Source organism: Saimiri boliviensis, chromosome 3, assembly GCF_048565385.1.
Source record: "Saimiri boliviensis isolate mSaiBol1 chromosome 3, mSaiBol1.pri, whole genome shotgun sequence".
NCBI classification, from domain to species: Eukaryota; Metazoa; Chordata; class Mammalia; order Primates; family Cebidae; genus Saimiri; species Saimiri boliviensis.
Window position 1 is genome coordinate 143,470,338 of NC_133451.1, and position 14,522 is coordinate 143,484,859.

General features: G+C 38.2%; 1 protein-coding gene across 2 annotated transcripts; it reads right to left on the reverse strand.

Moving 5' to 3' along the window:
- Positions 1 to 501: 501 nt before the first annotated feature.
- LSM6 (LSM6 homolog, U6 small nuclear RNA and mRNA degradation associated) lies at positions 502 to 14,417 on the reverse strand. 2 transcript variants are annotated; one of them, XM_074396848.1, is made up of 5 exons: positions 14,331 to 14,412; positions 12,987 to 13,087; positions 7,243 to 7,346; positions 3,158 to 3,271; positions 502 to 924 (listed from the first exon to the last, which is right to left on the reverse strand). In XM_074396848.1, the coding sequence occupies exons 3-5, from the start codon at positions 7,334 to 7,336 to the stop codon at positions 890 to 892; spliced, it is 243 nt and encodes an 80-aa protein (XP_074252949.1). In that variant the 5' UTR covers positions 7,337 to 7,346; positions 12,987 to 13,087; positions 14,331 to 14,412; the 3' UTR covers positions 502 to 889. The 2 variants fall into 2 exon arrangements, with proteins under 2 accessions (XP_074252949.1, XP_010336926.1); XM_010338624.3 differs by lacking the exon at positions 12,987 to 13,087 and having other exon boundaries at positions 14,331 to 14,417.
- Positions 14,418 to 14,522: the final 105 nt, after the last annotated feature.

A 14,522-nucleotide genomic window follows, 5' to 3' on the forward strand; every position in this document is an offset into this window, starting at 1 on the left:
GACAGGGCTCTCTAAAGCCACTTGCTAAGCAAGTTAGGAAAAATTATTTCCCAATCTCAGCTCCACAATTAGAACCTGAATTAGTTTATAAACTCCAGACTTTGGTTTAATCTGACTGCAAGAGATGTACAGGAATGGTCTCTCCCAAACTGTGTTCATAAACTGAGAGAGTAACATTGACGCCAATGCTCCTGAAAGGGAGCAGATAAACCTAAAAAGTCTAATTGCATGGGAGTCGCAGGGGGACTGCTTACAGGAGTGCAACTGAACTCTTGCTAATCTTTAGGATTTCTCCAGCACCTCGATTCGAATTCCCACTCCTTACGTGAAAGTGCCACTCTTAGCTCTCCAATTCTGTTTCTATTTAAGGTGACTAAAGCAGTGGCTGAACATCTGACCTTGTGGCCCCTTTTTGTAGCTTCAGACTGAAACTGGATGCCTCTGCAGAACATATTCACCCAAGCATTTTGAATGAACAGAAAAAGATGCAATAAAGGAGGATACCTCTAAAATGTTTTAATTACACACCCACACAATATATAAAATGTATACATCATTTTAGCTGGATAAGTAAAGCAAGTCAAATGAAATGACACTCCTCAAAACTTAAATTAAATAATCTTGCAGAAGAGATACATTTTGTTTCTTTTTTAATTCTTTTAGCATTCTGTACACTGACAAGAGGTAAAAGAAAATGACTGAAACTTAAATGTGAAAGAACACTTCACAATTAAATCCACAATTGTAAACATTTATCTTACTCACGTCAGTGAAAAATCACCAATTATTATAAAAACAGGACAAATTACATCACAAAAGAAGCAAAAATTAGAAAAAAAATTCATAAAAAAATATATCCAACTATGAAAAGGTTGCTCTCTTGGTGTCTTCACATTCTTCTCTTCTGTGTACTTATGTACAACACTGAAAAGAAAAAAATACATAAATTGAAAAAAATAAAATCCCTGCTTGTAAGTATACATAGTAGCAAGTTTAAAAGCAAACAGATTTTGTTCAGCTACATCTGACATTTAAAAGGAATGTTCATATCATTCAATTAACTCCGGAAGTACTAGATTTATGAATCTATATCCAGGTTTGATGTCTCATAAAACTGTGTCCTTATCCATGTGTCTGACTGACTCTGCAAAGTGTGACCATGAAGATATAATAAAACATATGTGGAAGTCTCTGGCATCTAAGAATGCTTTACAGTTAGAAGTCTAAGAATCATGCTTTTCCGGGCTGAACATGGTGGTTCATGCCTGTAATCTCAGTACTTTGGGAGGCCAAAGCAGGTGGATCACTTGAGCTCAGAAGTTCAAGACCAGCATGGGCAACATGGTGAAATCCCATCTCTACCAAAAATACAAAAAATTAGCCAGGAGTGGTGGTACACGCCTGTAGTCTCAGCTACATGGGAGGCTGAGGTGAGAGGATCACTTAAGTCTGAGAGGCAGAGGCTGCAGTGAGCCAAGACTGCACCACTACCCTCCAGCCTGGGCGACAGAGCAAGACTTCATCTCAAAAAACAAACAAACAAACAAAAAACAAGATGTTTTCAGAAAGTAAATCAGTCAATCTACCTATCAATCTACCTACCAGGCTAGATCTCAGATTAAGAATAAACAGCTATTTTCATCTCTCTCTCCAACACAAACTGTAAACTTGCTGTTTACCTTCTTAATTGCAACAGGATAAACAAGAGCAGGATTTTTTGATTTTTTTTTTCTTTTTAATAATATCAAAGTTCTTTTTCTGAGTTCCTGTTAAAGTCTCACACTTTGGTGTTACTCAATATTCTGCTTAGCCGGTCCTCTCATGACTACCAACCTGAACTCTTAGGATGTATGGTCTGTAGGAATGAAACAAAATGGAATGCCTGGGTCACTTTGGCCAAGTTTCACTAGCGTTGGCTCTCCCTTCCACCCTCCATGACTACTCGGCCTCTGAGAGGTCTGCTCAAAGTGAACAGTAGGATGTCTTCATCAAAGAACATAGCACAGCTCAATCAAGTAAGTCAAGTTCCTCTTTAAAAGCCAATGGTGTGAACTTGGGAGTCCAAAGATGAATGCTGCTGATTACATCACAGGAAATGTGACAGGAAGGGAAGCATCAGAACGCCCGTACAACCACCCTCCACTCTGCCCCTCAAATCCTAGGTGTAGTGTGCATGTTAAAGGATCTAACCCGTATCAACATGCACAGAAGCCAATCTGTCAGTGACTGCTGCCATTAGCTGTCTTAAGGTGAGAAAAGATTGTATCACTTCTTAGGAAAAAGAGGAAGTCAAATAAGGATATGAAAAATAGGATAAATAATTTTATAAATAGGAAGGACTAGAAAGCCAGGAGATCATATATATAAAAATACAATATGAAGAAATATGGTACTGTAAGCACAGGGGACAGAATCTATTATAAAAGTCAGGAAGTTTAGTTTATAGCGAAGAGATTCAACTATTTAGGAAGCTGAAGACATCCAGAATTAAACAAATCAATAAAAAATCTGAACTCAAGAATCCCAGAGTTTCATTTGGGAGATTGAACCAAAAAGTAGGGTAATTCTCATACTTGTGATGTCTTTCCTTCCCCACCAAAAATATAAATATGACTTAATTATAATTTTCATGTTGAAACTAGGTACTTAAAAATAACTACAAAAATCACAGCAAATAGTTGTTTAAAAAACTGAGAAACTAAACTAGTTTTTCTACTTTGCCATTTTTGCCAAACCAAAAGGTACAAATCTCCATAAAAAGCACCTGAATTTTTAATAGAGAAGGGGCAAATAGGATGAAATGCCAAATTATGCAGATCAAAGACATCAAGGAAATGGTGCCCATTCTTACAGCTGCAACTTCCAGGCTACAAGAAGCAGGAATATGTGCTGGGGAGACACAGTAAACTTTATTTGAGAGAGCAGGGTTCCGGGTCAAGAGACCAATGTCCCCCATTTCCTCATCACTGAAGGAAGGGAAGGGAAAAATTTTAGTTTCGAAATTCTATGAAGCATCTAAAAAATAACTGGTCAAACTGAAGATCTGACATATAAGCATTTTTAAATAAGCCTAAAACTGTAAAAACTCTTTGGTGATCTGGATTATAAACAGGAAGGCTTATTTTGGACCCTGTACTGCAGGGTGAAGGAATGTTACCATTGTTTCCTCGGATAAATGCGTCCCCATACTTATTCTTCAGTTGTCCATTTACATATTCCTCTGTCTGCTCCAGGGCTATATTCATGTAGCCATCCAGGCAAGCCAGGACCCCTGCAGACAGATTTAGTGAAAAAGAAGATATACAAGAAAAGTAAGACTTGAAAATTACAGGGTATACCTTAGAGCAGACAATCTCTTTATTCATTAGCTCTCAGATGCTTAACATAAAAATTCACACAATAAATGAAACTCAGTAGCTTAAGCACAAAACAACTCTATGCCAATCTGAATGAAGGCCAGGAAGGCAGTCATGCACCCACTACTACCCGGTAAAACAACAAACCGTCACTTCCCTCATGGTATGTATGATCACACAGCAAAAGAATATTCCAACAAAAATACCATTCTTTGAAAACTAAGCACAAGGTGGGTAATTATGCATGAACAAATGATCCCAGGTTCCAGTGGCATTTCCTACTTTAGCCACTAAGTGAAATATGGGTCTGGCAGATTTATTTCATTCTTTCACAACATCTACTGCAGCAGATGAATGTACTCCAGGGTTAAGAGGAAGTCTCCACAATCTGTTAAAGTAATAGAAGAGGAGACAGCAGGTGCTCCCGAAAGAACATCTTAAAGCTGTGACTCAGAGTGAAGAGCAGCTTGAGAATACAGGACAACATATTGCATTATAACACATCTTGTTCTGTTTTGTTACAGCTATAATATTTTTCAATCAAAACTAATAGAGAAAATGGCCAAAAACATTCGAGGGAGCTTTCAAGGAAACGGTTTGAGTGAATCTTTAATTGTGTTAAGATGGTATAAATTTTGTACAATTTGACCTGATGATCTTTTTAAAAAGATGAAAATCTATAAGGCTCTAACTCTGTCTCTAATGTAAAGTGGTATTTTCCAGAGAAAAAAAATTAAGTAAAAACAAATACTAGATTCAATTGAATTAGGATGAGTCTATAGTTTCCCATCTGATATCTTAACTTGATTAATATGCTCCTCACTCTCTGTCTCTGCCCCTATTATCCTCTAAACAAAAAAAGTTTCCTTTCAAAATTGTGTCTATAATGACAGCTTAAGCTGTAAACTCTCAAAGAACCAGAATGGACTGTGAATAATAACAATTATTTCTTAGCAAAAGAAAGCTTAAGATACAACTTTAGCTCATTTCCTGCTGCATTGTTTTATATATAAACCACAATTATAAATAAGCAAGAAACTTCTGAGGCAAGACAGGCAAGTTTGAAAACTAATGAAAAAGATTTCAAAATGAAATGTCCAGGCTGGGCACAGTGGCTCATGCCTATAATCCCAGTAGTTTGGGAGGCAGAGGCTGGTGGATCACTTGAGGTCAGGAGTTCAAGAACAGCCTGGCTAAAATAGTGAAACCCCGTCTCTACTAAAAATACAAAAATTAGCCAGAAGTGGTGGCAGGTGCCTGTAAGTCCAGCTACTCAGGAGGCTGAGGCAGGAGAATCGTTTGAACCTGGGAGGCAGAGGTTGTAGTGAGCCGAGACTGCATTCCAGCCTGGGCAACAAATTGAGACACCATCTCAAAAAAAAAAAAAAAAAAAAAAAAAGTTCACGTCTAATTAAAATATCTATTCTATTGTCATAGCAAAGGCTAAAAAGAAAAAAACAAACAACAAAAAACCACACATACACATACACACACACAGACACACACACACACACACACACTGCCCAAAAGGTTAGAAATACAACGCTTTCCTTCTCCATGAGATAAACTACTATACATAACCAAAAACAAGATATTTTCTTGAAGAGAAACTGCTATAGAGAGTTGATGGAGTTTTTTTGTTTGCTTGTTTGTTTGTTTGTTTTTGTATGTTGTTACTGTTTTGGGGTTTTTTTTGGTGTTTTGTAAACCATAAAATAAGCATGTTCCTTTAGTAAGACTATCTAATAATAAAAAATATTTTGCTTTATTAGTACAAAGGCCATGAAGAGACATTCATAAGAGGAAAGAAAATTAGGGTTACTATCCATGTAAAAGACTTCTGAATCTCACTAGTAAACAAAGAAAACATATGTAAAATGAGATATTACTTGTTGCCAAGTATTAGATTAGAAAAGATGAAAAAAGCTAATATAAGAGTTGGTGAGAATATGAAGGATAAACCCAGGTTCACTGATACAGGTCCATGGAATACTCTATTTGTAAACCCTAGCCCAGGGAACTGATTCTAAAGAGATTCTTGGTCAAGTGTTCACAATACATGTCAAAGTAAAACAGTTGTTTATAGTAGCAAAAAACTGGTCAATACCTAAATGTCCATTAATAGGAAATCTGTTAAAAATAAAACTATGGTATAGCCACACAAAACTCTATATTGTTACAAAACTAAATGTGTTGTTTCATGTTTAAAAAAAAAAGAAATCAGGTTTCATGTACAGCTGATTCGATTTACGTCAAATTATGCTTATAGTATAGAAGTCAAAATTGGTAAACTGTCTCTGGATGGTAGCATCGGGGAGACTTTGCTTTCTTCTACGTACTCTTTTCTATTATTTCCTTTTAAATTTCTAAAATGAAAACTAAAACATGCATTGCCTTTATAAATAGAAAAATTTTCCTTAAAAAGTATAGAGAAAAAAGATCAGGCTGGTTCATCTCTTCAATAAAGTGGATACTGAGAAGGTATTGAACACATTGTCCTCACTTTAATCAATTGTCAAACAGACTAAAATCCCTAGAAATCTATTACTTCTTATGGGCCCATCAAAAGTTCACAGGTAGAGGCAGTACGTGGAGACATTACAGTATCTCAGTATTCAGTATAAATCCATTAGTTTTACTATAAAAATAAAATTAAACTGGAGATATGTTATCAATGTCAAGAAGCTAAAGGAGTACATAATCACCAGAGTGGTTTCTTAACAAGGCTTATGAGCCAAGCCTGAACTCAAGTCCTAGCTCCTCCCTTACTAGGTGGGGATACTCAATAGAGATTTCAAAGGAAAAAGCTTGAGAGATTACTATCATTATTAATTATTCAGAAAAGAGACCAAGAAAAGGCCACAAAACCCTGTGCTATGGTTTGAATGTGTCCCTTCCAAAATTCAGGTGTTTGGCAATAAGAGGTGGGGCCTTTAAGAGGTGAGTGGACCACGAACACTTTCCCATTCATGGGATGAAGGTCCACGTAAAAAAAGGCTTCATGCAGTATGCTGGTTTGCTCTCTGCCTCTGCCATATAAGGACTCAGCATTCCATCCTCTCCGGAGGATGCAGCCCTCGCCAGACAAGTGAACCTGCTGGCATCCTGATCTTGGATTTCCTAGCCACCAGAACTGCAAGAAAATAAACTTCTGTTTTTGAAAATTACCCAGTATAGTGTACAGTGCTTGGGTGATGGATGCACAAAACCACCACTAAAGAACGTATCCATGTGACCAAAAACCACCTGTACTCTACTGAAATAAATTAAAAAATGCAAAAAATAAAAATAAGAATTACCCAGTCTGTGGTATTGTTATAGCAACCCAATTAAAAAATGCGAAAAATAAAAATAAGAATTACCCAGTCTACGGTATTCTGTTATAGCAACCCAAGACACCAAGTCACTCTGCTAATGAATTAGTTAGCTACACCTGTGAAATACTTCAGGCACCTTAACATACCTTAGTTGCGGAAGATAAGGAATTTAGTAACTTTAAAAAATGGAATTTGACACCATTCTTCCTATAAAGTTAATTTCAAAAGCATCACAGCCTCTTAAAAATAATAAAATATCTCCAAGAACAGAAAGGCATCTTTGGATACTCCACATATAAGTTACATGAGTGGGACATTGAGGTTGTAAAATGATACTCAATAGCTGCTTGCCAATTTTGAATACTCCTGCAAAAACAAATGCTGCTGTACCAAGCTGTTCTTCAGTTGAGTTGTTCACACCTGAGTTGACTAGGAATATCCAGTTATTACAAGGTAACTCAGGCACACATGATCTCAAAGCAGAGACAGGAGACAGAAGTCACACAAAATCAGTACATCACATTTACTTATTCAGTTACACCAGTGAGGATGAAACATGCAAATATTACCTCGATAATCCACTCCAGAATTTAATTTTACCACAACTGGTCGTCCGATGATTTGCTTTAAGAAGTCACTAGGGGTTTGCTTCCGAAGACTCATTTTAACAATCCTAAATCAAAATATGAAAAGGGTTAATGGTTAATAAAGGTAAAGACAAAAGCTGATTAGGCAACAAAACCCTTAAAGCCCTCAGTATTTACAGAAAATGAAGTATCAAATAACCATGCAAGAAGACTCATTATTACTCCACTACTACTACATGACAGCTAACATGTTTTCAGCACTTACTATGAGCCAGATACTAAGCTAAAACATTCTACATGCATTATCTTATTCAGTTCCCACAACACCATGGCATAGCCTCACTAGAGAAAAGTCTTGTGTTTACAAAGCACCTGCTCTTAATCACTTATCACTACTGCCTGACACATAGTCAGTATATCCATTACAACCACTACCATACCATTAGTGAATGGTTGGTTATTTTATGCAGAGCATTCTGCTAAGGTTTTTATAAACACTATCACATTTCATCTTTACAAGAACCCTGGGAAGGTCTTAATACCTCATTTTGCTGATGAAAAGCACAGAAAGATTAAATAATTTGTTCCAAAATGTGATTGAACATTCAAGTTCAAATCAGTCCTATTTTAAGTCTTTATTATATAGGACAGACACATTTATAAACTGATGCCTAAATGGTATCTCTGAAAAGAATAATAATATAAAGGTAATTTTGAGTGTACCATATGCCAGCACTTTTCCAATAACTTTGTATGTATTAATCCATTTAAATTGCTCTACCCTAAAAGGCAGGTATTGTTTTTATCCTCATTTTACGGATGAAGAAAGACATAGAAAGATTAAACACTCTGCTCAAGGTCACACAGCCAGAAAGTGGACAGCCAGCCCATATTCTTAATCACAACCTTAAACAGGCTTCTGAAAGTCACTATCACAGCCAAAGATTTTTAATTAGTCTATTATGACTACAGCAGACATGTGCTCTAAATAATGAAGAAAAAACAGTCTTAAATTATAAGTATAAAAGGAGTCTAAAATAGAAAAAGAGATAGCATTACACACCCAAATCAACAGTGTCAGACATGCAAAGCTGCACATCACTCCTTTCAAAATGCATCTTTTCTTATACAATAGCTATCTCTTTCAAATTATGTTGGCAAATTAATAAAATTGTAGCTAAGCAAAAACTGAGTAAAAATATTTTAGAGTTTTTTTGTTTCAGTAAAATTCAGCATCACTTATTATTCAGCAGCTATATAGCACTGACACTTAAAACTTAGTACGGATACATTTTAAGAATTCCCTTCAAGAGCTCAAGCTGTTCTTTTGTTTTCAATGAAATTTTTTCATTAAACATTCTTCCATTAATAGCACTGCTTATTTCACTCTAAGTCCATCCACTCAATAATCTGAATTTGTGTGTGGAAGCATTGTTTGGAGATATTCTCATAGTGAATTCATACAGGATCAGCAGCTGGAGTAAGCAGGAACTCTAAGCTATCGGTTTTTCATTTGTTCAACAAATATGTACATGTACACACTGAGCAAGGAAATTCAAAAACGTCATACACAAAGGCTCTGGCCTTAAACTTAAAATCTAAAAGAATTTAAACTCTTGTGTAAAGAGTGTGAGTAAACAAAACCAATCATAATTTAAGCAAATTAATTTTCTTTAGCCAAGAAAAGTCAACATCCTAAATCAAGTAAAATACAAATTTCAGAAATTATTGTTGAATTTTAGTCTATCATTTGGACAATCTACACTGCCCCCAATGCTTGAAAGATGTTTTCAAAATGCAATCAACTAATTATTTTGCTCAACAAAGGTTAATTTAACTTTTCTATTGAATTTCCAGCTTATTTTTTTAGCTCCACAATCTCAACAGGTAACTACAATTACAACTACTATTCAGGACAACTACTTTTCATTCAGGACTCAGATCACACAGCAATTTTATTTATACTGTTCTGAGTACAAAGAGAAAAATTACAAAGTAAATACTGTAACATTCAGTACCTTTAATGAGTTTAGTGAAAATCCACAAATCTTCCCATTCATCTATAAACTGCCTTATTTACATTTTGAACACGTGCTGTTTTGTGGCTGAACACATCTAACAAGAATATTAACTCTGAAGGCCTGATACTCAACTGATGAGTCAGGTTCATTTCCTACAACAGATGCTAAATCCCATTATGCCACAGTTTCATAACGTATAAAACTGAGATGGAAGTAGCTATTTTGTGTTAAAGACCAGTAAGAGGCATTGTAATGTGACTCTAGTTCACAGAAATATTATTAACTACTTTAATTATTAGTAATTTCACCTACTCATAGAGTATTTACAATTTGAGATTAGAAACATAAAGCAAAAGCTGGAAGGAGAGTTAATAACTGTCAAAAAAAGAATGCAAATCTTGACTATCAGTTGCTTGACAGTATAGGTTGTTTTAAAGGTATTTTTAATATTAACTTTCCCCACCTTTTTAAAAACAGAGATATGTTCTTCTAAGCTCACCAAAGGTAACGCCTTGCCCAATAATGCCTTAACTGTACTCCAATTAACATCAATCTCTTCTGAAGGCACTCAACACTTCCAACTTTCACACAGCACCTGTTAGGTGTCAGGCACATGGGGCTGCAGAATGTTAACACAAAAACAAGGCCTTAAGCCCTCAGAGTTCACATTCTAGAGAGGGCAAAAAAACATGTGAATGGAGAATTTTACAAAGGTGATGTGTATTCTGATAGAATTTTTCACAAAAGAGGGCAGAGAATCTCTTATCCCAGGTTTGGCAGATCAAAGCAGAATTTCTGCAGGTAACACCTGAGCTGAGTTTGAAGGAAAAGGCGTCATCCCCCAGCTGAAAGAAGTCAGAAAAGGCACGGAACATGTGTCTGGGTAGAAGGCAAAACCTACATAGGGAAGGAGGAAACAGCTCTGCGGCAGGGAGCTGCACCACATTCACAGGGAGCAGGGACTCGAGGCTCTGGGTCAGCTTCCCAAACTTGAATCATTAGGATCAGCTGGAGATTCTACTCAGTTCTTGGGTAGGAGCCAGGAATCTGTTTGAACAAGCCTAGGAAATAACTGGCAAGGGGAAATACTGTTGTGAATGATAGGAAACAGGAAAACAGGGGTTTTAGCAGGAACTTGGTTGGGTTCCACTTTCTACTTTCCATAGCAGAGTGGAGATGCCCATCTCACCTAGCTTTGGCATCACACAGTTTGGTATTAGATTTTACTTGCTATAAATCAAATTACTTGCTATACAACCTGTCACCATGCACTCTTTTGTATTCTTTTCGTCTTTACTCCCTCAAAATACTGTAAGCCACATGACAAGAGGGGCTGACAAGCTTCTCATCTGTTCTCTAGAATATCTACATTCTACTAAATCTCTGGGGAAAAAAATACTTTTAAGGTTATTTGGAAAAGAGTATATGGGCTGCCTCAAACACATTTTATTCATCACTTCAGGAAAGCCATATCTTTTACATTAGTCTTCATTAGGCTTCCTTGGTACTCCCTGTTACTTAATGACTTGCCCATAAATCCATTTTGTATGAGTAAATTGGTCTTGACACCACAATTTTTCCCATCACTTGGCTCAAGTAATTTTAAGTTTTCATCTTTTAAATTGGATAAGGCAGAAGGAACAGTTCTGACAATTTCTCAAGCAAGAGATAAGACTCTTGAACCATAAACACGTAAGAGGAAAAAGACCCTTCTTCACAGTGACCTTGGCAAAACTTCTCCTTTCAAAATTAAAGACATTATCACTCTCTATACCTCCTCTCCCTCCCCTGACTCCTACTCAGGCTTGTTTTAAATGACCTATTTTCATAAATGGCTATTAAGTAAAAGGCAGTATATTTTCGGTCAGAAGCTACTGAGCGGTCTAGTGTGAGAACCTTTACAAAGTGCCCTGCAGAGAATTTTTTTCTTTTTGGTAGAAGAATGAAGAAAGAATGAACTTTTATTAATCCAACTATGTGCTACCAGTGTTAGATTCATAAGCAAATTACAGAGAAACCCCGTGAGGTGGAAAGCAAAGACAAGGTTGACCTGAAAGTCCAAGCCTTTTCAAAGGTACAGCCCCTTTTCTGAATATGTTAAGATTCCCTGGTTAAATCTTGGGGAATCACGATACAGGTGGTGAAAAATCTAATGGGAGAGTAGTATCGCTGGGGGAAAAATATCTAACATGACAAAGTACTGTAAATTAGCCTCAAAGAAATGTAATGGCCAAACACAAAGAAATGCATCTTAATGTGATCTGAGTTATGCTGCTGAGAAGAAGAGATGAAAACCCTTATTTCTTGGCAATGTTTACCTGTAAGTTTTTACCTATTCCTAGAGTATTTACAGTTTAGGGTGGAAAAAACTGAAAAGCAAAAATTGCAAGGAAACAACATTAGAACCCAAGTAATTGCAGCATTAGACTAATTCAGCAGGGTCTGAGGAGGCAATCGGACACTGAGAAGGACAGCTCTTTAAATTCCTCCCTCTGACAGTGGAGAGTCTAGCTGTGTTTTGAAGGCTTCATACCAATCCTTCCTTCCTGAGCACCTGGGGCTCCTTCTCTCCCTCTCTCCCAAAGGCGAAGTGAGTCCACTCACCTCTTTCCACTCTCAGTTGTGGTCCTTATCAGGCCGTTTTGTAATGTTTCTATTTGCTGACTTATCTCCCATGGTGAGTTTTAAGCTTCTTGGGTCCCCAAGGGACCCAAGGGACAGGGAAAACATCTTACTCACTTGATATCCCTGGTATCTATGCACACTGCCCAAGTTTGTGGACGCGACATTCAAAGCCAGTGTCAAGCAAAATTCCTGTCCTGCCCCCACCAGCCCAAACTATGGGAACAGTGACTAGTAGTATCATGCGTGTACTTCAACAAATACTAATCAGGTCATCTCTATAATGACCACCAAAGACGGATAAAATAACTGTTTCTGTCATTCAAGAACCAGCTGTATCCGAATCTAGAGATGCTTGTGAAAATGCAAATTCCTGAAGTCTACTGAGGTAAAGGCACTATGTATTACATTATAAAGTTCTCCAGATAATTTTTATAAGCAAGTGGTTCTCAACTAGGGGCAATCCGCCCTGTCCTCTCCCACCGTGCTCAGGGACATCTGGAAACATCTGGGGACACTGTGAACTCTCACGACTGAGGAAGGTGGTGCTACTGGTATACTAGTGAGTAGAGACCAGGGATGTTGCTAAACATTTTAAAATGCACAGGATGGCCCTCCACAACAAATCTGTCCAGGCCAAAATGTCCATGGAAGTTGAGAATCTCTGCTATAAGCCCTAAAATAAAAAAAATTTAAAAACCAACAACATTGTTCTTTGGCCTTACAGTGAGGAGTTTTAAAGAAATCTCCATAATACAGCAAATGAGAACCAACACCTACATCTAACCAAATGATGGAGTGTAGATATACTTTATCAGGGTTTTTTTATTCTAACATACAGAAAATCTGAAAACAACTGTCAAAGTCTTGAAGGGGTTGCCATTCTAATAATGGATTTCTAGCCTGGGCCATGAAAATAATCGCTTTACAATTTTTCAGTACTAAATATCCCTCTGATGATTAAAATCTGTTAGTACACTTTTAAAAGGAGAGAATAATCCAAGTGATGTAAACATATTTTTAAATTCTAATATATACTATGGCACAGTTCAGTGAGAGGCTGCCTGATGCAAGAGTACTCACTTGGGACGCAGGAAACCTCAGTTCTAATCCCAGCTCTGCTACTTAATTAGCTGTGTGACTTGGATAACTCATCTCACCTCTCATGGCCCCAGGTTTCTCATCTGCAAAATAAGGGAGTTATGCTAGATGACCACTTAGGTCTCTTCCTGCTCTAACATTCAGGTAGTTTAATGCAGTTAACTCCAGTGATACACACACACATACACCACAAACATAAGCCTCTCAAGAGTAAAACTGCCACCCACCTCTAAAACTTTTTTGGAAAACACTGCAGCAATGTGTATGAAGGCCTAAAGATAAAGACCCTATGGATGACAGCATCTAATCTGATAATTTCACTTTTGAGATTCTAGTCCAAGAAAATATTCTAAAAAATAGGGGAGAAACGTTTATCAAAATATGATCTGGGATGCTAAGATGATGCAAAAATTTAAAAACAACCTAATGTCCCACAGTCGAGAAATGACTGAATAATTTATGGGACCTACACTGGGATCCACAATGAGGGGCCAGTCACTCAAAAGAAGATACAAAATTAGAATACTATTTAGGAAGAGTTTTTAAATGAAAGTGGAAAACTACACTGTTAAGTAATTTAAACATGAAGTCTTAGTCCAAGTAGAAGCTGGCATATACAAGAGAAAAAGATGGCAGGTGAAAGGGTTCAGTGAATGTAACTTTCTTCACTAAAGTCTTCTATGTTTGCATTTTTTCTACAGTAGTCACGTATTACTAAAAGCAGTGGGGTGGGGTAATTCCAATCATCCTAATCCTACACACCTTAAACAAAAATGCCTGCTATGCACGAGCGGGGGCACGCGCGCGGACACGCGGACACACAGAAAACCTCTGGCGATAGGACTTAAGACCATACAATCAGGTTCCCCGACCAGACAACTCGGTAATTCAGGTTAGTCCAGCCCTTAATTCCTGTGGTCAGGCGCAGCCACCCCGATGCAGGGGAGCCTTAGCAATTCCCTGAAGCCTGGAAGAATCCAGGCAAAGCCTAGGCCTAGGTTCGGGATCCGCTTTCCCGCCGAATCCTGGGATTAGCGCTGGGGTTCCCTTGGGAATTTCGACAACCTCTGAACAACGTCGCGCAGCCTCGAACGCCAAATCGATGGGAGCCGGGACGGTGCCGCTCATCTGCGCGCAGTGTAGGCGCCTCGCCGACGGCGGTTCCAGGCGCTCACCAACAGATCACTCCCGGCCATTCCGAGCACACAGGGCTTGGACGCGGCATTTTGCAAGGACCCGCCACCCAGCAGTCCCTTCCCGGAGCCCCAACCCGCTCCCCGCAGGCCCTTTCCGAGGCTGCACGGCCTGCGCAGCCACGCGGCTCACCTGGCCGGCGGGATCCAGAACCCTCACTACAGGTACCCCAAGAGCCCGGCCTCCGCGGACTTCATCGAATCGAAACCGAAACCTCCGAGGCAGCGGTACTTTTCTGCCTCAGCCAATCAGTGCTCTTCTCTGCTACGGCAGCCCGCTGGGGCCGAAAAGGCCGGTCCGCGCCAAAGCGCGCAAATCCAAGAA

What these genes read in the sequence shown, in the direction of transcription:
- LSM6 (XM_010338624.3), bottom strand. Translation starts at nt 7,336, where the DNA reads ATGAGTCTTCGGAAGCAAACCCCTAGTGACTTCTTAAAGCAAATCATC. An exon ending in TTCTGGAGTGGATTATCGAG is followed by an intron (nt 3,272 to 7,242) that starts GTAATATTTGCA and finishes ATCTGTCTGCAG; the next exon opens with GGGTCCTGGCTTGCCTGGAT. An exon ending in ATTTATCCGAGGAAACAATG is followed by an intron (nt 925 to 3,157) that starts GTAACATTCCTT and finishes TTTTCTTTTCAG; the next exon opens with TGTTGTACATAAGTACACAG.